This window comes from Podarcis bocagei (assembly GCF_964188305.1).
Source record: "Podarcis bocagei genome assembly, chromosome: 11".
Lineage (NCBI taxonomy): Eukaryota > Metazoa > Chordata > Lepidosauria > Squamata > Lacertidae > Podarcis > Podarcis bocagei.
Window position 1 is genome coordinate 4,889,523 of NC_138136.1, and position 24,433 is coordinate 4,913,955.

Below are 24,433 nucleotides of genomic sequence, written 5' to 3' on the forward strand. Positions count from 1 at the left end.
CTGGAGGGAAGGATTGGTGTGCATCCAAGGCAGTGCGTGCCCGAGTGCGGAAACAGGAATACTGTGTTACAAAAGAAGGTTGTGGGAGGAGCGCCCTGCATTCCCTAAAGCAGGCATGGCCAAACTTGGCCCTCCAGTTGTTTTTGGGACTGCAATTCCCAGCATCCCTAGCTAACAGGGATGATGGGAATTGTAGTCCCAAAACAACTGAAGGGCCAAAGGAGCTGCTGGGAAACCAGAAACACACTCTTCATTGCCAAGCTTTGCACATACATACATACGTACATACATACGTAACTAACTAACTAACTAACTAACTAGTGAAAATCCTGTGTAAGCGTACAATGGATGGGAAGTATTCACGTGTGCAGGAATGATCAAGATGATTTGTGTAAACGGTACCGAAAGAGGGACAGAGAGAATAGAACTGGGCTGCTGTGGCTTCGCAAATGACGTGCATTTGCGTTTAGGCTGATACATCCCATCTTTCCTCTGAGCGCTAGGTGTTGGTGTCCGTGCTTCTCCCACTCCTAGTTTTATACTCACGACAGCCCTGCAAGGTAGATTAGGCTACTTATAGGCGAGCGGTCCGAGGTCACCCGCCGCACATTCGGGGCTTTCGGTTTTGCAGGGAGCCTCCAAGGGTAAAGAAGGCTCCTTGCATTACAGAACTTGGCCATCAAATTCGTGGCAGCAGGCGATACACGGAATAAAAACGCCAGGCCAGGCGCTGGGGCTTTACAGCGAGGCCCTTCCCCATTTCACGATTGCTTGCAGGCGAACACAGTGAACGCCCGAATAGGGTCAGAAGTGCTAATATTTAAGGCATTAATATTACCTGCGTAATTGCCTTGATTCTGTCACTTGCTCCCATAATTCGCGTGCGAATGTCGCGTGTTATTGCTACACTCTCATTCTTTAAATCCAAATTCTCTGATGCCAGGTGCCCCCCCAACCCCAATGAAAACATGATAGAAATATACAGTGGGGGGGGGTCGCATCATATGGGCTAAGTTGACGTGTTTTTTGTTGTTGTTGTTTAGTCGTGTCCTACAAATCTTCAAATAAATACTGACTGTCCAGGTAAGGTATTGAAATTAGTAGTGTGCCCCCCTCCCCCCAAGACATTTGTCTAGTGTTTTGCTGGGAAAGGCAGATAACTTCGGGGACGGGGAGGGTCTTGTCTTAAACATTAGAGGGCGGCCCTAGCGGAGCCTGCGCGACTCCTTTCCGCTTCTTGTCTTTTGCATCCCGGTCTCCCTATTGGCTCGCCGTCGCTTTTCAGCCCCGCGGCCGCTGTTGCCATGGAAACCAGGCGGTCTCGCGGGCTCTTCCGACTGAGTACAGGGAGCCGCGAGGGTCAAGTTTCAAACGCCGATGGAAATGACCCTCGCGGCTCCCTGTACTCCGTCGGCGGCCCGCGAAGTTTCCGCGAGAGCGGCTGGTTTCCAGGGCGACTCCCGCAAACACAACGCGGGTCCCTCGGCTACCGGGAGCGAGCAGGGCCATTTTGTGCCTAGCGGCGGGGAGACGCGGAGCTGAGAGAGGGGGAAGGAGGCGGGCGCCTCGTAGTGTGAACTCGAGGTAAGAGGCAGGGAAGCGGCGAAGGGCGGCAGGAAAAGCTGGTCGGAATATGAATCCGGCATTAAGTGAGGCGGGATCCTTCATCCAAGCAAAACAGGGAAACGAGTCGAGCTCAGTGGCGTAGCGTGGGTTGTCAGCACCCGGGGCAAGGCAAGTAATTTGCGCCCCCTAACCCCCAGATGTTGCGGCCGGCCCCCCCTGCACCCCCCACGCTACGCCACTGGTCGAGCTTCTTGCCTGAATCGTTTCCACGACGGTTTTACGAGGCGCTGGAGGAGGAGGAGGAGTTTGGAGTTGATATCCCGCCTTTCACTCCCTTTAAGGAGTCTCAAAGCGGCTAACATGCTCCTTTCCCTTCCTCCCCCACAACAAACACGCTGTGAGGTGAGTGGGGCTGAGAGACTTCAGAGAAGTGTGACTGGCCCAAGGTCACCCAGCAGCTGCATGTGGAGGAGCAGGGAAGCGAACCCAGTTCCCCAGATTACAAGACTACCGCTCTTAACCACTACACCACACTGGAGACGCCGCGAGGCTCAGAGCAGCGCCTGGGTCAGGGAGGGTCAAGGTGTTCCATGGCGCTCTTCCTCAGGATGCTTTCTCCCCGATAGCTGGAGTACCGGGATGGGGATAATTGTATTTTATTGGACTGTCAATACCTACTAGCAGGGGCGTAGCCAAAACTTACGGGGGGGGGGGGAGAACGGACGAGATTGGTCAGTTTGTTACATATTTCTATTATTTTACTGGGGAGGCAGGTTCCCCCCCCCCAGCCCATGGCTACTAGCCATGGTGTCTATGCCCTGATCCATCAGGGTCTTCTTATGTTCTTCCTTATCTGTATAGCGGTTTGAATATTCAGTAGTTCAGGAATAAGGGGCATGGCAATATTCCCCATGGACTATCTAGAGAGAGAGAGACCTCAGGCTTGTCTTGTCCTTCCCATGCTCTTCTCAGTGCAGGGAGGAGGTGAACATTGAACCCTCCTTAATCCTGTGAGCTTCATCCCAGCTTTAATCTCTTGCATCCACAAAAGATTTCATCTTCAAATAAGCACAGTATCTCTCCTAGCGAAGTTGTTCACTTCTGCAGGAAGGGAACACAGAAGTCCTGTGCCTTCTTCAAAGCATCACTTGAAGGAAAAGTCTTTGGACAGAGCCACAGTTCTGGTGAATTCAGGAAAGCATATGCCAAACATTGTAACTGTTGAAATAACATCACATTATCTTTTGTTTTCTCTTCTTAGTTTCAGTTGCCACCCAATACATGACTAAAAATGATTGACTCAGTCAAAGTAAGAAGACAGTGCAGCTTGGATTTTTACTCTCATTATGAGCACCTTTGTTCAGTTCAGGGCTGTGTCCCTCTACAATCTGTAAAAGCTAGAAGGCTTCTTGGTGTTCTTGATATAAATGCAGATCGCATCAAACCTCCTGATTGGGTACCTCTCTTGGATGCTATCAGGCACAACAAAACTTTGACTTCTATTGCCATAAGAAGCTTTCATCATCAGGGACACAGAGACTCAGGTAGTGACCAGTTAAATTGTTAACCATATGACCGCTCTTTCTCTTATAAAATTGTGTTCTTGTGCTAAATCCTACTGTGATCAGCTCTATTCAGCATGGTCAGTGGTTATGGATGATGAGAGTTAGAGTCAAACAAAAGCAGAAATACTGCAAGTTTCTCATCCCTGCAGTTACCTTTTTTTTAAAAAAAAGAAAAATTGGGATTATAATAATTGTGTATTTTGGGTTGTCGTCCCCCCTCTTTCTGTCAATTTTTTTTCATTTAACGGTCCATTCCTCCCCCATTCATCTCCTTAGTATTTGTTTCTTCAGGTTCCAATAGAAGAGGGAGAGTTATGCACGTGACTTGCATTATGTTTAAGTTGCCTTTGGCCATGATGTCACTAATACAAAGGAATTTGCATCTGCTTATGTAACTAAAATGGGATGGTAGGCAGAATCAATCAATCAATCAATCAATCAGTCATGAATGGCCTATGTAAATGCTTAAGTGGTGTTTGTTCTGATGATTTTATTAGCTTTTTTTGTTTTCTAGGTGTTGAAAAGCAGGGAACATATATTGTAAGAAGGAGAATTCCAGCAATTCGATCCAAAGACTTTACTGCTCAACTATGTAAAGCTATTAAAAGTTGTCTGATGAGATCAAGTGCTCTAGTAAATTTGGAACTACAGGGACTGCTTTTGAGGGAAAAAGACTTAATATTACTGACAAAAGTAAGACTGCTCAATTGCAATAAATATTTTCATAGAAATACTTCTGTGCCCATTTTAAAATTACTAATATTCTTTATTTTGAAGGGGTTGGCTAACACATCATCTCTAGAGAGACTGTCTTTAGCAGACTCACCAATTGGTGATGGAGGTTTGGAAAGTAAGTTCTGAATTTTCTGAAGAAAACTAAACTTAATATGCGACACAGTGTCATTTGTAAAAATACATCTTGTTTCACACATTCATAATACTGCTGTAGTTAGTACATTTTAATTTGAAATGTCCTGTTTAACCTTGTTTTATGTTTTTTGGTATGTTAAAAACATTTCCCACATTTGAAATAAAATAATGGCATTCTGATTACATCTTGGCTTTCTTCTGTTGGAAGTTCATAGAAGTTAATTTGATGGTATCTTGGAAATCCGTGGCTGCCTTGGTGGCCATGATCTATCTAGTTTTCTGTATGACAACTTAGGTAGCTGCTTCAGGTACATTGAGTTGTAAAGAGGAGCAACTGCACCTGAAATACAAAGAAGAGTATAGCCTTTCTCAGGCGTTCTTCCTTTGCATGAGAGAGAGTGCAGGGTAGCCCTTGCTGCCCCTCCCCACTGTTGTGACCCTGCTGCCCACTCCCAAACCCTTAGCCATTCACACATTGTGGGGAAAAGTCTGCACACACATAGGCTACCTCTCACCTCTTAGGCTTGAAAAGAAACCTTCCTATTGCCCTGAAAGTTTCTATTGAGGCTAACTGCATTGCTGTGGAAGGGGCAAGGATGTGAGGTTGTGGGCCAGGCAAGGAGGTCCCAACATGCCATAACTGTTCAAATTTGTATTCTCTGGAAATATACCACTGATACTAGGTAGTCTTGTTCAGCAGTGAGACTGACAAGAGCTTCAATCAGAGGAGTGAAAAACGACATACTGCATGAGGAACTGGTGACTTGTTGGCTTGTATTACATGACGTGCAAACACACACAAACACAACTTGGAACTACATTAACCAAAACACTTGTACAATAGTGTTTTTCCACAATTTACTGTGTGATAGGATGTATGAATACACAAATGACACTGAAATTAAGGGAAGTACTTAGATTTTTTCTTTCTTTTACGAAAGCTTTGGGAAAGTAGACTGCTTAGTACAGCAGTTGCCACTCTAGAGTTGCCACCCTTGTTGCAAGCACATGGCAGCACAACATTGCTGATCAATGAAGTGAGAATGTACTGGTGATTAAAAGGAGCTTGAAGCTGTACAAGATAGCAACCTTCTATACTTAAGTAGTGACATCTCTTTATTTCTAGTGATTTGTCAGAGTGTGAAGAATTCAGCTTGCATCAAAACTATAGATTTTACAGGGTGCAGTTTGACATGGCGAGGAACCCAACACATGGCCAACATTTTAAAGGTAAAACCACTTTTGAAATTTGATGTAAATGTTGCTATTCCTGTCTGTAATTTATATGTGAACCAAATGCTAACTATACCTGCATATTAAGCAGACAGCCTTGGCACTATCTGCTGTCTCGCCTGCTAAGTCCATGTATCAACTCATCTATAAGATGACTTTTTAAAGTTTGAAATGTCCCGTTTAACCTAATTTTATGCTCTGTGGCATGTTAAAAACATTTTCCACATGTGAAAGGCTTTTGTTTTTTAATTGAAAAGTTGACTTCAAATTATGTCAGCTTTGAAAGGAATGTTTGTGGATGTGCATGATCCTCAGGATTTTTACTTGGAAGTAAATTCCACTCAGTTTATGGGATTTACAATGTCATTCTAACCATTCTAGCCATGTCTAACGAAAAATAAGTTGTATTGAATTCAGTGGGGCTTAGTGAGGTTTGGAGTGCAAGCCTTACTCTCCCTAGTTTAGGATATTTAGAATTGCACCCTGAGTCTTCTATAACACAAATCCATGATCTTTAAGCATATGTTTCTGTTTGTGATGAAAATTGCCTGTCCCTAAGGACTACTTCTGAAGCCCTAGTATACTAACTTCTAACATAGCATCCAGTTTTCCTGAAGTTCACAGTAAGACAAGCCATTCAGTTTTGACAGGCATGCAGCATTCTATTTGCCTTCACATAGTAAAGAATGAGTTTGAAATGTAACTTATTCTCAAGTGTGTTTTAATATTACTTTAACTTTAGCTCTCATTATACCTTCAACAATACAATGGTCATTCAGTTTTTGTATTCTAGCTGGCATTTTCAGCAACTATTTGCATTTGCATTTTGGTGGTTTTGTCTTTGAAAGCACCAGGCACTGAAAAGACACAGTGAAGCTTGGGCTGAGAGCCTGCGCTATAGGAGACCTGATTTGGACTGCATGGCTGGCTTAAGGCGCATTACTCTCAACTGCAACTCACTTATTGGTGACCGAGGTGCTGCTGTTTTAGCTGAATGCCTTGGAGAAGACCTATGGTTAAAAGGTAGGTGCTAATTATAGATAGAGTTGTAAACAGCATGCTTGTGTAGGATACAACACCTTTACATGGAGTAAATTACTGCATATTTTACAAGGTCTGTTTCTTACTATGGGGAGAGGAATGTCAAGTTCCCTGCCTTTTTCTGTGAGCTAACTTGTAGCTCTGATATGGTCCTTTAAATAAGGTTTAGAACCATTCATAAGTACAAACTATTTTAAAGAATTTCTGTTAAGCCTTCTGTTAAGCCAAATGTAGGCTCTGCATTAAATAATTTGGCCCAACATGATTGCTTTCTTCTGTCCCTTTCTCAGCTTTCTACCCCTCCCTCAACTTTATTTCCATGAGCTTTATCAGTTAGGGACTAGGTTTGGGGAGGGCCTTCAGCAGCATGAGGAATAAGGGCTGTTGCTCCACTATCAGGAGCGCTTGCTCCTCAGAAGTAACACTGAATAATCTCAATTACCGTATTTTTCCATGTATAAGACGCCCCCTAATTTTTGACATTATTTTTAAGGGGGAAAACCTAGTCTTATACACGGAAAAATCTGGTAAGTAGGCATGACCAGGTGAATCTTGCTATGTGTGGACAGTAATGCAAATAACAGTGTATGTACTTGATTATGTATGAGACAAGTTAACATGAAACTGACTGAGTGATGGGCAAATAATTTAGTGGGCAAAGTGTGTGTAAAATCACACAGAATTTGTTGAAATAACGTAATACTTCTTTTTCTTCCAGAATTTGGCAACTTCAGGTTGAAGTTAGAGCAGGGTCTGTCTAAACATTCTGCTATGTCTGTGTTTAAATACTTCTAGATCATGCCAATTAATAATATTCTTCTTTAATATTCTAGCACTTGATTTGCAGCAGTGCGGAATTACCAATGAGGGAGCTAGATCACTTCTGGATATATTTGAGACCAACAAAACAATTGTGGTTCTAGACATCAGGAAAAATCCATTAATAGGTATGTTTCTTCTCCAGGAGTATAAAAATGTATATTAGAATTTCAAAAGTATAATGCACTTAAAAACAATGTGACATTAATGTCCTCCCCCCCCCCCCCGCCTTGAGAATGAGGATATTCAGGGCACTCTTTATAGAGAGAGCTGCTTCTTGTGGTGCAAAACCAGATTTACAAATGTGCAGGTAATATAGGATTCTGTTTAGGATTCTGCCTTTTGACAGGTCATATTTTGAATTGGACAAATGCTAGTGAGCGCTCTCTGTTGCCTCCACTGATGACCCCTTCCCACAAAATCGAGCCATAAAGTACTCTTTAATACCTTCTCTCTCCCCAACATGAATACTGATAGGCAGGTGCTCATGTTCTTTCTTTATACATCTCTGTTGCTGGCTGCCATGTACTAGCAAAGAGACATGTGTAAGGAAGTGACTAACTGAGGTGCATTGGGAGAAAATGGAAACCTTTTGGTGGTGTAGATGAAAGTGACTAAAGTACATTGATTGGTACCTGTGATGGGAACATACACACTCTAGGGCAGCAGTATCCAATATGGTGACATCCAGATGTGCCATCAGCCCCACTTGTCATGGTCAGACAAGATAGGAATTGTAGTCTAACAGCATCTAGAAGTTACCACACTGGCTTCCCTGTTCTAGGGGCTGCACGTCAAAACTGCATCAGCCTAAAGCTCCCAGATCTAACCAGTCTTCAGTACAGTAAGCTTAAAAGGATTCAGGCATCTGCCTTCTAACACCAAGGGCCAATACTCATGATCACTGAGCTTGTAAGAGTGATTCAAACCTACTGTGTGGGTTGGTTATATATCCATGGTTCGCCAGCAGTAGATTCTGTCATGAATAAGGCCTTTGAGGGCAGAAACTAGAAAGTGCTGGAAGACTCTGGAAAGTTCATATTGTTTTGACTAACTCAGAGTCCCGTGGAGCCAGGAGAGATAAATTCCTGGGCTCAGCGAGCTGCCTTATCTCTTTGCTCTCTCTCTTTGCTCTCTTTTACTCTGCTTGTACATTGCATGGAACATAATTTTTGCCACAGTAAAGTTTTTCTTTTACTGTGGATCTTTGAGTTTCCGTGGTTCTTTTTTATTTACTGCAAGACACTACTGTTCGACAGATTCACCATACGAAAGCACATGCCTGTATCTCTTGTGATGTAAAAGAAAAAATACAGCCATTTAATGGTCTCCCCCTCTTTCCACTTAATAACCTTAGTGTCTTCATAACTTAATAACTCAAAACCTCGAAGCTCTGGTTAGACAATCATTGAGACAGTAAATTCCTGGTCCCTCTTTCTGCACTAGCATTTAGATAACTCTGGGGATATATTTAGGTCCTTTGACTTGGCTCTTTAATAGATATGGGGTTGAGCCATGGAGACTTTATATATAGGTAGTTCTTTTAGCCACTCTAGTAGTAGAAATGAGGGCAGAGGAGAGGCTGAATGGATTATAGTGGGTGCTGAAAAAATTAGCATATAATGAAAATGTTTTTGTTAATCTTTTTTTGTAGATCATGCTTTAATGAAGACAATAATTGAAAAAGTTCTGATGAATGCAAATGGAAGTAACATGGAGGTATATTCTGTAACAGAGTTTGTTTGTAGTTACTAGTATAATGAAATAATCCACAAAATACCAAATAATTGTGCCAGTCATTTCTCTGCTCATTACATTTTGGACAATGGAACTCTTGTGGGGGGGACACTTTTGAGTTATAAAAAGGCAGAGCATGTTTTTAAAATTTAGACTAGCATTAGGTTGCTTCTTCAATGTGCTCAGAGCAGGTTTTTAGTTTGGTCAGACAGGGAGACACTTCCTTTTATCTCAAGCAAATAATTTTTCTCCTGTTCCTGAGAATTTCCTATTTGCATTGCCTCATGTTTTGCTTGAATTCATCCAGTTTGCAGACACTGCTTGAAGACTGGGACAATACTGATGACACCTGGTCCCAAAGCACTGAATGACCTCACTCAGTGGTTTCATAGATACATAGTAAATAATATATAAAACTCTGTAGAAATGCAAACACGAATTCCAATGACTATAAGTGACTGGAAGTGTTGAATTAGACAAAACAGAAGAACTACTGGAGAATCACCACCACCAGATGTTCTAAACTGTGTAAAGAATGTTGCAATCTACACAGTCAAAAACTGCCGAGAGGCCCAGTAAGATCAGTAGGGAGGTGATGTCTTTGTTGACCTTCTGGAAAGGGATCCCCATACCAGGGCTGCTGGTCTCTTGCTGATACTGGACTGAAAAGGGTTGAGAGGTGTATCATTCAACAATACCTTGAGGAATAATTCTTGCACAAATACCATAATCATTCCACCAAAGAGAAAGATTTGGTGCTGGTTGAAAGCTGGCTAAACTTCTTTATTCAGTGTAGATTTTTTAAAGAATGATTGGACCACTGCCAATTTTAAATTCTGGCCTTTAAAGAAATATTACCAGTCTTGTTCAGAAATTTGCAAAGCTCTCCATGATAGATCTGTGCTAGCCAAGGCATGTGATGTTGCTATTTTAATGTGGTGGTTTTCAAAATCCCAAGCACCCTGTCAACATCCTTGAGAATGATATTACGTCAATCCAAGCAACAGCAATGGGTGGCTGTAGACTACATATGAACTACAGCATCCAAGCCAGACTGAATTTGAGTTAGTTTATCAATGATGCATCAGGCAAAACCATCAGAGCAAGCAGTTTCTGGTGACTCAGTCTGGTGAACCTACTGAAAAAGCTCAGCTGCATGCAATTCTTTTGATGCTGTGGCAGAGAAGAAAGATTTCTTTGCAGTTGCCATCACTACCACCTCATAGGCCTGGGAATGGCGTGTTCAATGAGCCCAGGAAGTATGCAAATGATAGATTAATTTTTAAATACATTTAAAATTCTTATGTTTCTCCTTTATTCCCCAATATCTGGTATCAATTTAAGTAAGGATGTTCATATTAAAGTAGTTACTACTAAATCAAATTATATACTCTTTTTCTTCTCTTCCAGTATAAGTGGCTTCCATCTCCACCCTCAAAAGACCTTAAAAATAAACCTAAAAAAAGAACAGTTGTCTTAGGAAATGGCAGAAAAGGAAAAGCTACTATTCGTATTGGTAAGTATATTGCTTTGTGCAAGTTGATATAAAATAAAAATTAATTGATATGTCAGTGAGTTGATACAGCTTGTATATATAGATGGTCATATTTGTTTAGAAGCAAGACTGTAAAAAAATGAAATAGTAAAACAAATGATAAGAAAGAAACTTAAGAAACTGCCTAATAAACTAAAAAAGATATTCCAACACATTTTTAGTTACTTACTAGTGAACAAAAAATGCAGAACAGTCAGGATCTTGGAATAAGAGTGCTTCCAGGAATTTAAACTGGGGTGTATCTAGGTTCCTAAACCATGGTTATCTCCTGGCTGAGCTAGTCATACATCAATTTATTCAATTGATTCCAGCCAGTTGGCAAGGCTGAAAATTATTTTGGCTTGAAGAATGAAAGCTTCAAAAGCAAACCAACAACCAGCAAACAAAATCATTGATTCCATTTTGCATTTTTCTAACTGGGACAGTTTTTGAAGTGCTTCTCATTTTCAAAGTAGAACTATTTAAAACACACTAGCCTAGCCATTCCAAGTGCTTCTGCCTCTTGCTGCCAAACCACCCAACATTTTTCTCTGCCTTGAAGCTAGCTAGGGAAGGTAGACTGGGATCTTCCCCTTCTTTACATACAATCTTCTCAACCTCAGTGAAACTTCAAGAGACAATTCTCCACTGCTTCCAAGCTAAAGCTTAAGGCGGTAGCTCATTGTCACCATTAACAAAGGGTCATGGACCACTTGCTAAGGCAGGGGTAGTGAATGGAAATATGGATGGCTGCTAGTACACTTAACTAGGATAGATAGTATACAGAGTTCTGAGACATGCCCTATGTTTAGGATTAAATGTAGTCAGAAATTTCAGGCTTCAATTTGCTGTGTTCATACTTTACCAGTCTTCATGTCCTTAGGTATCTATCCATCCATGCACACAACCCACATCGCTTCCTTAATACAGCTTGCATACTGCCTTCCATTTTAAATCCATTCACAATCCAGGCTTGATTTGAAATATGTGGAGGGAAAATGAATCACCTGAAGCCCAACATTCTAATTTTAAGTGAGGTCTGTGCTGACCTCATGCAGTAAATTTAATGTCCTGAGCGATGTTTCATTAAACAAAAAGGTTTCTTTTGAGGCTTTTCTAGTAATGGGAGTTTGTTATATATGCTTCAAATATGAGCCTCCTAGTTGGCATGGAAAAGCCTTAAACTTATAACAACTTCTGAGCAAGCCAGCCAAGGCATTTTGATGACTACTTAAATTGAAAGGTATTTAAAATGTATTATCTTGATTAATTTATGTATCTGGCTATTTTCCTACTTCTGCTTCAGTAATCTGGAGACACAGAGGTAAGCATGCGGGCTAATATCTATGAACTTTCTGGAAACCAATGCTGCAGTTCTGTGTAGTTACCTGGGAATGAACATGCATAGGATTGTGCTACAAGATTGTCATTTGCCATGGATGGTATCTCCACCAAGCGGGGCACTTTTCTTCCCCATGGAAGAAAATGGATATGATTGGACTGTGCAGTGGAATATTAAGTACATTTACTCATGAGACTTGTTCAACATGGTGAGACTTAGCCTGAATCTAGCACCTGACTATAAAAGGAAAAATTATGTTAAAACAATGTTTATGCATAAAATCTGGAATTTCATCAACAGCATCCTCTAGTGACTGAAATATAAATCACAACCATATATATATTTTAAGCCTTGAATCATTTCCATTTATATTGCTTTTCCTGCAATGATCTCTAGGCAGCACCCATGATTCTTCCTATATCTTACAACACTTACAACAACCCTGTGAGATTGGTTATTCTGAGAGATGGTGGCCTTGGTGTGCTTGCTATATAGCTTGCTCTGTCATAACCTTTTAATTTTTCTTTTAATTTTTAAAATTGTACACTTTCACAGGTCTAATGAGGACTAATGTGCAACAATAGGGAATCACATAAGGATTCCCTGTTCTTGCACATTAGTCCTTATTAGCCCTGTGAAAGCAAGTTACTAGTAAGTCCTATAAAGTTTTATGAACCTATGTGGTGGTAGAAGAATTATTTGTTGACTTTTAATCAGCATTTTCTAACTATGGAAAATGTAGCACTTTCCAACTGTGGAATATAACCTGGGATTTATGGATTAAAGACAATTTCTCAGTAAAATCTTAGATGATTGACGTTGGATTGACAGCAGAAACCCATTTCATCCACTTCTTGTCTCCTAAATTTTTAAAATTCTGTATTCCCCCCGCCCCGTGTTATCTGGATCAATCGTTCTTCTTTCTCTTGCTTGCTATGATACAGGGTTTGCATCAAAAAAGCCCTTAAGTCCTAGTAAGACAGTGCTGTGTGATCAAGACAGCTATGTTCCCAAGCCCTTGCCTCCAGGAGCACGTGGCTTCCTGCCTTGGCGTACTGCTGAACGTGCAAAACAGCACAGGTAATATTTATTGAAGGCAATGAAAAAATGCCATATGCTTTGTGGATTAACGTAACGTGGAAGAGGCTAGTATATTCTTAGGTAGCCCTGGCATATATATTTTCACTGAGTTCAAATTGTGCTATAGATATGTAAACGTACAGTGCTATAAATAGTTTTTAAAGAAATAAGTGACACCAGCATCTGTGTTGTACTTGGTAGCTCAACATCTGAATGCCCTGCAGCTTAACAACTTCTTTAGGGACCCCTACAAGCACCATTCTCCTTTGAAAAGCTTGGCTTGTGTCTGGGATAGAAATAACTCTTGATATTGTAGTGACTACTTTGATGACACATGAATCCACCTTGTGGCTAGTTGCTGTACATGTATCCCATATAGGGCTTGTGCCCATGTAGAAAATGTAGGTGAAAATCAAGTAATGCTCCCAATATACCATGTTCTTGTGAAGACAGCTAGTATATTTGTATCAGTTCAAGAGAGATTGGAGAAAGAGGTGCATAGTTTTTGCTGTGGTGGTTGAACTCATCTAAATAGGAATGTCTGATACTGCAAATAAACATGGAACGCAAGAGAATCAGGGAGAGAGATTCCACTGACTCCATTCACAGTCTACTATGAATTACTTACTGTCAGCAGTTTGCTGTTGTCCATTAACAGTATTTTGGGTGGAGGGAAAGTGAAGGCTTTGGTTGGGAATACTGATATGAGGACTTGATCTCAGGCTGAAATAAGTTTTGCTTAAATCTGTGAAGTCATGCTGCAAACATCAGACTCCCCCTCCCCACTTCTTAAAACATTTAATTTGTGTTTAGGGCTGCATCTAGGAAGAGTACTCAGGAAATTCCATTGCAAATCCAGGTAACAACATAATTTCTCCTCATTTCTGGGAAACAAACAAGAGAGTATTATCACTGGCTTTGGGAAGGACAGCTTATTTTTGACAATGTCTGATTGTGAAGATTCTTCCTTAGGGAAGTTTATGACTTAAATTCAGTAACAAGTACAGTGTGACCTGGACCTGTAGAAGAGGCAAAATAAAAGATATCTATCAGATGATCATTAATGTTATATAATCCACTTGTAAAATGAGATCATTAACATAATTAAATCTAATTGTATACTGTGCCTACTGTATGTGCATGCAGGCTGGCATTCCAGTGAAAGTAACTGTGGAAAGTGTGTCTTCATCTGAAACGGAGACAGATGGTGCTGCAGAGGATGTTATATGTGAAACTGATGCCACAAAGTCACCAGAAATAAAGTTAAAACAGTACCATCAGTTACAGGTACAGTTTCTGTCTTTTAGATTTTATGAAAGACAAATGAAATTCAGTGATTAGCCTTCGTGTGTGGGACTAGGCACATAGAAATAGTCCGCAAATGACCCCATATAACTTAATTCTTCTAGAAGGCTGCTAGATGTACAGGTCTTTAATTTTTTTATAAATACAGAAATGAATTGCAAATATAGGCTGTGATCCAGATGAATGCAGGCAAGGAAACCATATGTGCAGTTGGAACCTCACTTTGCTTTGGGAGTTGTAGTAACAAAAGCAACTAGATAAGCAACTTTTTTGGGGGGGGGAACTTGTCTTATTTACTAAGGGCAACAGTGGCAAAAAAATTAATAGCACCTTGTCTGCCCATAATTAAGTTTTTTTGGGTTAGACAATATGTAATTTATAATATATTTCTATGAGATCCATGCCCCCACCCGTCTTACATTTGTTTACAGAAACTATATTTAACCCTCCTGCCAATACTAGTTAATCATACTATCTTTCTCTTGACAAAGGCCACCCTAGAGAGCAGCCAAGGCAGTTTGTGTCTTCAAAGGAGACCTGAAACTGAAATGGAGCTGCATATTTGTCCAAGAGTAACTAAGCACCCTTTTCATTACCTTGCCCCGGAAAGGAATATTAACCACTTGCCCCTTGCAGTTAATGTCATACTTGTGCAAACTAGGAGCTGGTCAAATCATATCACCTTTTAAAGAAGCTGGAATTGTGCCATCCTGTGATCTCCTAGACTCAGATGAACATCCCCTCCCTGCTACATTTATAATAAGCCAGAATTGATCAGGTACCTTGGTCTACATATTCAAGTAGCAATAACAGTGCTCCAGGCACCTCCACAAATGATATGGCATTAATTGTGGCAACCAAGTCATGATAGATGCCATCTACGTGATCCTCAGAGTGCCTTGCAAATGTGTCACAGCATGCTACTGAGGGGTCTACTGTATCTCCTGAAAGCCAGATTTCAAAAGGCCCCACAGCACCCAGAAAAGCTCTACTGGACACTACAAGATGGATGCAGTGGTGGAGGAGAAGGACCCATTTCCTCGCTTGCATCATGACAGAGGAGGCCTGATGGGTTTGATCAGACTCAGCATGTTTTTCTCCACCTTCACTGCAGCTATCGTCATTAACCTCAGTTCAGGTGTATAGCAAGGAGCCACACAGGCTCAGCTGAGTGGAAGAGGGTGCTTGGGAGTGATTGTGTCACCTACCTGAGAGTAGAACTTCAGCAGGAGTGCCAACCATACCAGCTGGAAAATCCCCCCGAGCCCTCAGTAATCAATTAGTCTTGGACTGTTTCACTCCACAGACAGGTAAAGTCACTGATAGCCTGAAGTTCAACCGAAAAGTGACCTGATTGCGACAAGGGAATCAATATCAATTTCCTCAGTTTTAGAACACTTATCTTTCTGCCCTGTTGAGCAAACCAAATCTCAAGTATTCCAGGTTTCTGTGTTGAACCAATGACATGCCCATGGTTGTCACGACAGCTGTGAAGTCCTGACCTGCCTCACAAGGCAGCCCTGGCATGAATGGTGAGATACACCAGAAGCCCTGGAAGTCTTCAACACTGTCTCTGAGAATAGCTCAATCAGCTCAGGTAGGGAGGCTGCTGAGTATACCAGTAGCACCCCCAATATGTATTGAATGCCCAAAATGAGTTACACCTCAAATTGGTACGTATTCAGATCAGAGACGTAGAAAAGCAGTGGCTCCCCCAGCCAATATTGGTGCTGCACTAAATCACCAGATGGGGGCTTTCTATAACTGTGTGCTGCAGATTGAACCTGGGAACCTTTACATGCTTTCTACCAGTTAACGTATTTTTCACTCTATAGGACCGCACTTTTCCCCCTCCAAAAATGAAGGGGAAATCTGGGTGCGTCCTATGGGGCGAATGCAGGCTTTCGCTGAAGCCTGGAGAACGAGAGGGGTCGGTGTGCACCGACCCCTCACGCTCTCCAGGCTTCAGGAAGCTCTGCGCAACCCTTGGGAGACCGGCGCGACTTCCCGCCGGGCTCCCTAGGCTTGCAGATAGCAGGCTGTTCTGGGGGCTGGGGTCAGGGGAAGCTCGGGCTTCCCCTGCGCCTGGGGGGGAAATAATTTTTTCCCCTTTATTTCCCCCCCCCCAAAAAAAAACTAGGTGCGCCCTATGGGGCGAAAAATACGGTAACTATGGCCTCTCCTTCTGAGAGATTCTGTGTAGGACATGGTGTGTTTCATTCCTTGCTCTGCCTCTGATGCAAAGACTGCATCCTAGAATTCTGACAATGTTATCTAGTATAGTAGTCTAAGGGTAAAATATTCCCATAGATTCATTGGTGAGTACTGTGTGTGTTGGGGGAGAGAAGTTAGACCTTTAACTGCTTGTGTTTACAGCTGTTTGTTATAGTTTCTTTCCAAAGTGATGTGTTAGGAACCTTTTTCTCTTCCAACTGAAATGTTGTTTCAAACAAGAGCCACTGGAGCGAGCCAAAATTTCTTGAAGGATTTACTATAGGAAACTACAAGATTGTAATTAAAAGTTAACTACAGTAGTTAAAAGCTTAATGATGCTTAGTTTAACTTTATTTACATCCATATACAGTGGTACCTTGCAAGATGAATGCCTCGCAAGACAAAAAACTCGCTAGACGAAAGGGTTTTTGGTTTTTTGAGCTGCTTCGCAAGATGATTTTCCCTATGGGCTTGCTTCGCAAGACGGAAACGTCTTGCAAGTTTGTTTCCTTTTTCTTAACACCGTTAATACAGTTGCGACTTGACTTCGAGGAGCAACTCATAGAACGCGGTGTGGTAGCCTTTTTTGAGGTTTTTAAAGACTTTGGTGATTTTTGAAGCTTTTCCAAAACTTTCCCGACACCGTGTTTCACAAGACGAAAAAAATCGCAAGACGACAAAACTCGCGGAACGAATTAATTTCATCTTGCGAGGCACCACTGTAATAATTATTTTGATCAGAGTGAGGGTAATGCAACTGATCTGCTTGATCCATGTATCTAAACTTTACCTATGTATGGGATTTATACAGACACAGCAGTAACATATTTTAATATGGTTTTGTCTTTTGAGGTTAAAACCCCTGATTTTGAGAGCAGAGGTAACCCAGAAAATTCTAAAGCATAAATCCCAAAGAATCTAATTTATAGTATAGCTATAGTACCCTTAAGAAACCATGATCTTCCTTCTGACAGATGGATTATGAAAAATGTCAATTAAGATTAAAAGAAGAACGAAGAGAGAGGGCAACTGCTGAAGAACGGATAATGGAGGTAGCACTCATTTTCTTTCTTAGCGCTTTTTAAAAAAGAGACACTAACTTGTCCTGCTTTAAATAGTGTTTTAGCCTTTTTCTCACATAAGTAGAAAATTGAATTTTCCAGGATTTTAGGTTTTAGAGGCTTTTCAAACTGAGTTCAATAGAGCATACACAATTTGTCAGCTTTAAAGCCATAAGGACATCAACACTCAGTGTGATATAATTTCTTTTCTGTTCAGGGCTTTTAAACTCTTATCTGATAATATAGCTTTTGTTTAAATGAGTGTATATAATATTGTTGGAGTGGTGGTTATGGGAAAATAACAGCAACCTATTCTGCACTAAGGGCCACACACGAAATATGGAAGCAGCAGGTGTGTTTCCCCAAGTTGCCAGGTATTTAATTTAGTATTAATTAAATTATGTTTCATGATTTCTTCTAGCTGGAACTAGAAAACACCCGCTTACGGAATCTAAACTGCTCTTTGTCAGAGGTCCTCCATGCACAGTCAGTAGCCAGCACAATTCTTGAAGATGAAGGAGTTTTGGGCAGCATTGAGAGTTCTTTCCAAAAGTTTCATGCTTTTTTAGATCTTCTAAAAGACGCAGGGTAAGAGGGTGTTTTTTTGAGTTACCCTTGGAATTATCCATTCTAATAGTTTGTTATAGTTCAAAACCATCAATGGTTCATCTTCTGAGATCCTCACTGCTCAAAAGTTTGCCTAATCCTGGGGTCGCCAACCCAGTATCAGCAGGCACCATGGCACTTGTGAAGGCCTTTCTTTCTGTTCTTCAGGTCACCTGGCCTATATTAACTTTACTGAAGATGAGGCCCATGACCTTCTATATAGAACGCTTCCTAGAGTTGGAAGGCCCCACCCCCTTCTACTCCAATTGGTTACAAAGGGGGGGCATTCTCTTGGAGGGAATCCTGAACATGCTATGGGGAAAGCTGGAATATTACTGGCTTATGCATTGTGAGATAAAGGTGGCATGGAGAGGAAACGTAGGGTGGTGGCCATTACTTTGAATGCCCAGGGCATTTCATTTCAGCATGGAGTGAGGAGGGAAGAGCTACAAAGATGGTTTCTCCAGATGCTTCCTAGCTTGCATGTGGACCTGTGAAATGTGAAGGCAGCAACAGGGTTTTCCGTGTCCTGGAGGGCATTTTCTTTCAGTGTGGCAAAGAGAAGCAATGAGGATGATGTCCCTAATTGCTTCATGGTCAGTCTGACCATCCCCCTAGTGGGCCTTTACAAGGCATTTGGGTACAGAGGGGGAGATCTGTGTGGTCAGTGTGTTTGTGTAAAGAGAGTCTCTCCCCCTCCCTTTTAAAGAGCTTGGTGTGTGGAAGAATAAAGGAGCATGAAAGGTCAGGTGCTAAGTCTTTTGCAAACTACACTGTTATGAACAGAAAACCATTCAACCTCTTCTCTTTGCTTAAATGCCCAAGAAAGGATGTCCCCTCTTCCTTTAACTTTTCAGTGCTGAAGAAAGGGCAGAGGAACTGACTTCATTTAGCTGCCTTTCTTTGCTATGCACACGTACAGCTTCTTCTTTTCCTCCTGACTTTATTTTCCTCCCCTCCCCATTTCTTTTTAATGGAACTACTGCTAGTGTGGCATACCACAAAATTATGTGTAAATTCATTGCTGTCCTCCCCACTCCCACCAGACCGCGGGAAGTCAACTACATTATGCTGGTCCCGATTCTACAGATCACACAATACTGATTTTCTCTGCATGCATGTGTGTGTGTGTGTGTGTACACACACCCACAGATGCTCCAACAAAGAGCATTCCCCTGTACTAGGAAAAAAAAATATGACGTTGCCACTCCACACATGCTCTCTCTCACACATTGCTTCCCCTCTCCCTGATTGAGCCTGCCCTCCCTGGCAGTCAGCCAGCTAGTTGATGCTGCACGTGGTGAAAAGGAGCAACCTGTAAGCTAGCAACAACAACAGTTCTTGGACTGTGTGTGGAGTGGCCACATCATATATTTTTCCTAGTACGGGGGAATGCCACCCAACAGCAGCCATTTTGTGTGCCACCCATGGCACTCTCTCCAAATTCCCATTGCCTCCATTGGCCTGACCTACTCATTCTTGGAGAGCAAAAGTGTATAAAAATGATCTAAAAATAGTTTCTTCTCTATACTTACGCTGTGAGCAGCTGTATTAGCCTATGATTTTCCTAACAATTATAATGTTTTATTTTAGATTTTTGTAAACTGCTTAAATGTTTTCTTACAATCAAATGATATATAAATTTTAATATGTATTTTATCATGCAGACTTGGACAGCTTGCAGCAATGGCTGGTATAGATCAATCGGATTTTGGCTTATTTGCCCATCCTCAAATGACTTCTACTGTAGTTAAACCAGCAGTAACAGAAAGGGAGAAGTCATTTGAAGAAGAAAGACAAGAACACATGGAGAATTTCAAAGTAAGTATGGTGACAAGTGACGAATACTGCCTGCTCAAAATTCATCTGGTGTGTTGTTGTTCAAATCCTCCCCCTTTTGCTTTACCTACAATTTTGTTTTCATGACTTCTCTCTTCTTATGCTCTTGTGTGTCTTCACTTCCAGGAAACTGTGGTTCAAGCACTGTTTTACTCTCCATTCAGATTCTTGGAATAGCTGCCTTTTTATTGGAGATACCCAAATGAAACCCTTGGTTGTAAGGTTTACAAATTGAAGTCCAAGGGTTTTAGACAGCATTTTTAGGAAAGAAACCACCTCCCTGTGCAAATGAAATATAAGCTGTCACCAAATTCAGTTAAGAGTGCAATTTATGGTTCCTTAGAAGTGTCCCAGAAGCCATAAGATACTTCAGAGTTCTTAATTGGTGGAGAGTAAGTCTATCCCTACAGGCCTCTTGGTTGTGGCTGCAGGCAGCTCTGTAGGGCTGACCTCTCCAGCACTGCTGCTCCAACATTTGTATGGAGAAAAAAATTGTATGGAGAAAAAAGGGGAGTGAAAGGCGGGATATCAAGTCCAAACTCCTCCTCCTCTTCTTTATGCATGGAGCAGACTGAGTGAGGCTTTGGATTGCTCTGTTAATGGTGAAAATTCAAGTTTCCTAGGATTGTGCCTAAAAAGCCAAGTGAACTAACTATTAAGACATCAGAGTGTTTCTTAATGATACTTGATGATTGGTATGTGGAGAGATTTCTATAGCTGAGGGAGTAGCCAGGGAGATTCTCTATATTGATTTCTTTACCCTGGCCTTTGATAAGTATTTTGAGGACCCACTCAATTCTTGCGTCTGTAATTTGTTTTAAGCTGTTCTTAATATTGAATATTGAATTACTGTATCTTGGTTCCTATGGTGAAAAGTGGGTATGAAATAATAATATTAATACATGTCCTCATCATCCTGGCAATACCTGGATTATGGTGGTAAGAAGTCAGTCTCAGTCAGTCTTAAATTATTTGGCCAGACATACCAAACAGTCAAGTATCATTCTTTTATGCATAATGCTCAAGTTTTTTGTGTTTTTAAAAATACTTTTTATTAAAGGTTTTCTTGGTTTACATGCATTGTCTTTTTCGGATTGTGATGTCTTTTCTACAAATCAATTACGTTTGATATGAGACATTAGTGTTGTATACAGTATAAGGTTGGGGAAGAAGGGGGGAGAGGGTGATGGGGTGGTGAATCTTATGTTCTTTTATATAGTGTGCATGTGGGTTTTTTGTCAGCATTTAACTGGGTAGGTTCGCTGTCTATTTGCTTATTACATTTCCTTGGTGTTGAGAGGGATTGCGGGGCAAAACGTGGTTGGTTGTCTGTGTTTGGCTGCAGTGAGGTTTGTTTGCATTTGTGAGGGGGGAGGGATTGTTTGGTCAAGTAAGCCATATTGATTCGTATGCTGTTGGTGGATTCTTCTTGTTGCCTTGTTGCACACTGCTCAAGTGTTGAACATTATGGAGCAATCATCTTTGTGACTGATGACAGCATATGCTGTCAAAATGCTTACAGATGGGAATAGACCATAAAAAGACGTATTAAAATGAATTGCTAATAATGAGTTTGGTGAGACTTGCTTATTTCACACTTTCTAGCTATCTCCCTTTTTCCCAGTGCAGAGAAAGTGGTAGCCAACTCTGAGCACATTGATGTTTTATATTGGGGTGGGAGAGAAGCAATTCTCCCTCTTGACTGTAAAGATAGCAGTCTAGTTAGAACATTGCTGCAGAAATTCAGTTGATGTTCATTTTAATTTTCTTTTCTTTTCCTCCCTAGAATGCTGGTTCAGCTGTTATTCCTGATCCCATCTCCTTCCAGACTGATTTAGCTCCATTTCAAATTGCAAATAGTGTCCTAGCTGCTACAACAGAAGGACAAGAACTTCAGGGCATTGGGCAGCCCAAGAAAAGTTTATGGCAAGACTTTGAAGGTAAAGTTGAAAGTTGGAGAATGGAAGAAAATGCATCAAAAATCAGCCAGGCAGCATCTCCTGAGAAGAGCAGCCAACCTGTGGAACTGGAAGCAAGAGGGTCCTCTCTAAGGCAACGAGTTGCTAGTTGGCATTCAGTCTCTGATCCCAGTGTAAATGTGTATAGTAGCAAATTCAGCAATCTTTCTAGTGAAAATGGTAAAGTTTCCTCAAAAAGACTTCCCTATATTGCAAGCTTTGTTGCTGGAGATCAAAGTGTACATCAAACAGATCTTTCTAGAAATGACACAGTAGGTTCTGATTCTGAAATACAAGAAAGCATCCATTCTATGGGAGGTATTTAAAAAACCAAAACATTCCTATTGGGTAGTTCACTTCATGGATCTTGGAGATAAATGCATGCTTCAAAAACTTTAGGCATGACATAGACGCACAAAGTGCTGCATAATTTCTTGCAGTGTGAATCTTAGCAAGAATACTTGCTGGCAGTATCCAAAAGGATTGTGTGTTTTACTTTTTATATTGTTTTATAAAGGATCCCATGTGATTCCGATAATTCTTGTGCATAATTCCAACATGAGTCAGGTTTTAAATAACAAAATGCTATGTGAATAAAATGATTTTTTTTTTAGTTTTTCTAAAAAATATTTTGTTAACAAGTTTTAATGTCTGATTTTGTATAGACTATTCACATACGGAATACCAATATTAGGAATCAAATACAAAAATTTAAGTGGCTGTGGCTTTTTTTAGTATTTCCCTCTCCCTTTTTTACACAAGTATAAGTTGTCTTTAAAGGAGCTTTATTGATTAAAAAAAGTATTTCAAAGGTTTTTGCTTTTCATTTTAACTAACTGTGGATATTATAAAATATAAAAAGATATTTGATGACTGAATCTTGTTCAAACTGCATCCAAACTGATTTAGGGGGTATACAGGGGAAGAGAGGGAGGAACATTCCATTGCACAAGCAGAAATCCTTGTACTGATGAAATGAAAGACCTAGTGCTGTGCTGGATAAAAGCCTATACGATATGCATGTGTGAACCAGGCCTAAGTTATAGCAATAGGCATGAAAGGTATACCAGATTTTAGCCTACAGTGAACAGTTTGCTTTCATACCAATTTAAAACTAATTTTATTTTAATTATTAAACCTGAATTGACTATAAACAAAGCTAATTGTTTTCCATGGAACAACTACTTTTTCTAAGCCAAAACAGCAGTAGACTTTCATCATTCTTAAAACTAGATTTACGGTACATGGTACTGTTAACTCCTAGCAAACAAAGCAGTTTGATTAACACTTAGTTTTGAGTGTTAATATTTTATTACAAAAATTGTTTCAACTTGTTTTATGAAGCATAGAAATTAAAATGTCTTTTTGCTGTAGTTGCTTTGTGGCTTTTAAAAGAACCCCATGCATGGTGGTTAATGTTCTACTTTTGAGTGCTTTTGTGTTTGACATGGCAAAAGCTTTACATCAATACTCTGACCTCTATTTGTTCCATAGCTTATCAGTGTCCATAATTTCAATTTGTCATTTTACAACTTCTGTTCACTTTTGATGATATAAGTATTAGGTTGGCTGGTTGGACAATTTCACAGTTGTTTATAGTTCTACGGCAAGCTACTGAAGGCATTGGTTTCTTGGTCTCATGCAGTAATATCATGAACTTGTTGGCAGATTCCTGCTTAAACTTATGAGAGTATTTGCCCTTTCATATGACGTCAGTTTGTCCATTTCATAATCTGTGGAATGTGCTGTGTGCACAATTCGCATCTACTCAACATCAGTTGCTTCACCTCCACACCACATTGCTTTTGGGGTGGGGTGGGGTAGGATTTCACCATTTGTCTTTTTGATAAATTGAACCTTAACCTGAATTAATAAAGGAGTTTCTTTCCAGTTTCCCAATATTACACTGAAAAAGTAAATTGCATCCCTATTTCCTACCCTTTTTCTAGTGCAATCAATGCTTGATAAATTGGTCGGCTAACATAGGGTGAACCTAGGAAGCCAACTTACTCTCTGTTGGGACATTATTCCATTTTTCACATCCCTACTTGAACGTAGAATTGGACCTTTGGAATTCAATGTTTGTGCTCTGTTCCCAACCTTACTACAAAATTGAAGGCTCTTAAATCAGAGGCCATCAGCCTTTTGGGGACTGTGGGCACATTCATAAAGTAGAAAAAATATCATGTGCATAATTACCCACACCCTAATCTACCCACTGCAACAGAATGCTTCTTTCAAACCCAATTTCAGTGGCAATTTCAAAACCAGCGAATGTCTCTGCAGGCACCAGGTGCACCCTTGAGCAGCATGTCGGTAACCCAACTGTATTCATTTTAGGCCTTTCTGTTCAGTCATATCCAAATTTCTGCATAGCCATTGTAATAAGTGGCCAAGTGCAAGGGTGCAAAACTTGCCTATGTACAGGCCAGCAACTGGATTGGAAGAGCTCTCCCTTTATGTTCTAGGTTTGAAATGCCGATTCCAAAATAGTACTCAGTTTAGATTTCCTGATGTCATTTAGCCTCTATTTCTAAATATTAAGACATTTTAAAAATTCATTCAAACCACCTCTCAAAGCCCATTTTAGTAACTCTCCATTCTGGTAGAGTTTTGAGCCCAATTGCAGTAGAAAGTGCTTATAGGGAAGTTTTTAATGTGTG

The 24,433-nt window shown here is 40.8% G+C and overlaps 1 protein-coding gene across 1 annotated transcript; it reads left to right on the top strand.

Annotated features, from left to right (window-relative positions):
* Positions 1-1,361: 1,361 nt before the first annotated feature.
* CEP78 (centrosomal protein 78) lies at positions 1,362-22,581 on the top strand. Its single transcript, XM_081213683.1, has 16 exons — positions 1,362-1,584; positions 2,828-3,110; positions 3,646-3,824; positions 3,909-3,981; positions 5,128-5,231; positions 6,083-6,257; positions 7,109-7,222; positions 8,749-8,813; positions 10,242-10,347; positions 12,652-12,787; positions 13,601-13,646; positions 13,934-14,074; positions 17,281-17,358; positions 17,789-17,955; positions 19,641-19,794; positions 21,599-22,581. Exons 2-16 carry the CDS (start codon positions 2,858-2,860, stop codon positions 22,094-22,096), a joined length of 2,289 nt encoding a protein of 762 aa, XP_081069809.1. The 5' UTR covers positions 1,362-1,584; positions 2,828-2,857; the 3' UTR covers positions 22,097-22,581.
* The last annotated feature ends 1,852 nt before the right edge of the window (positions 22,582-24,433 follow it).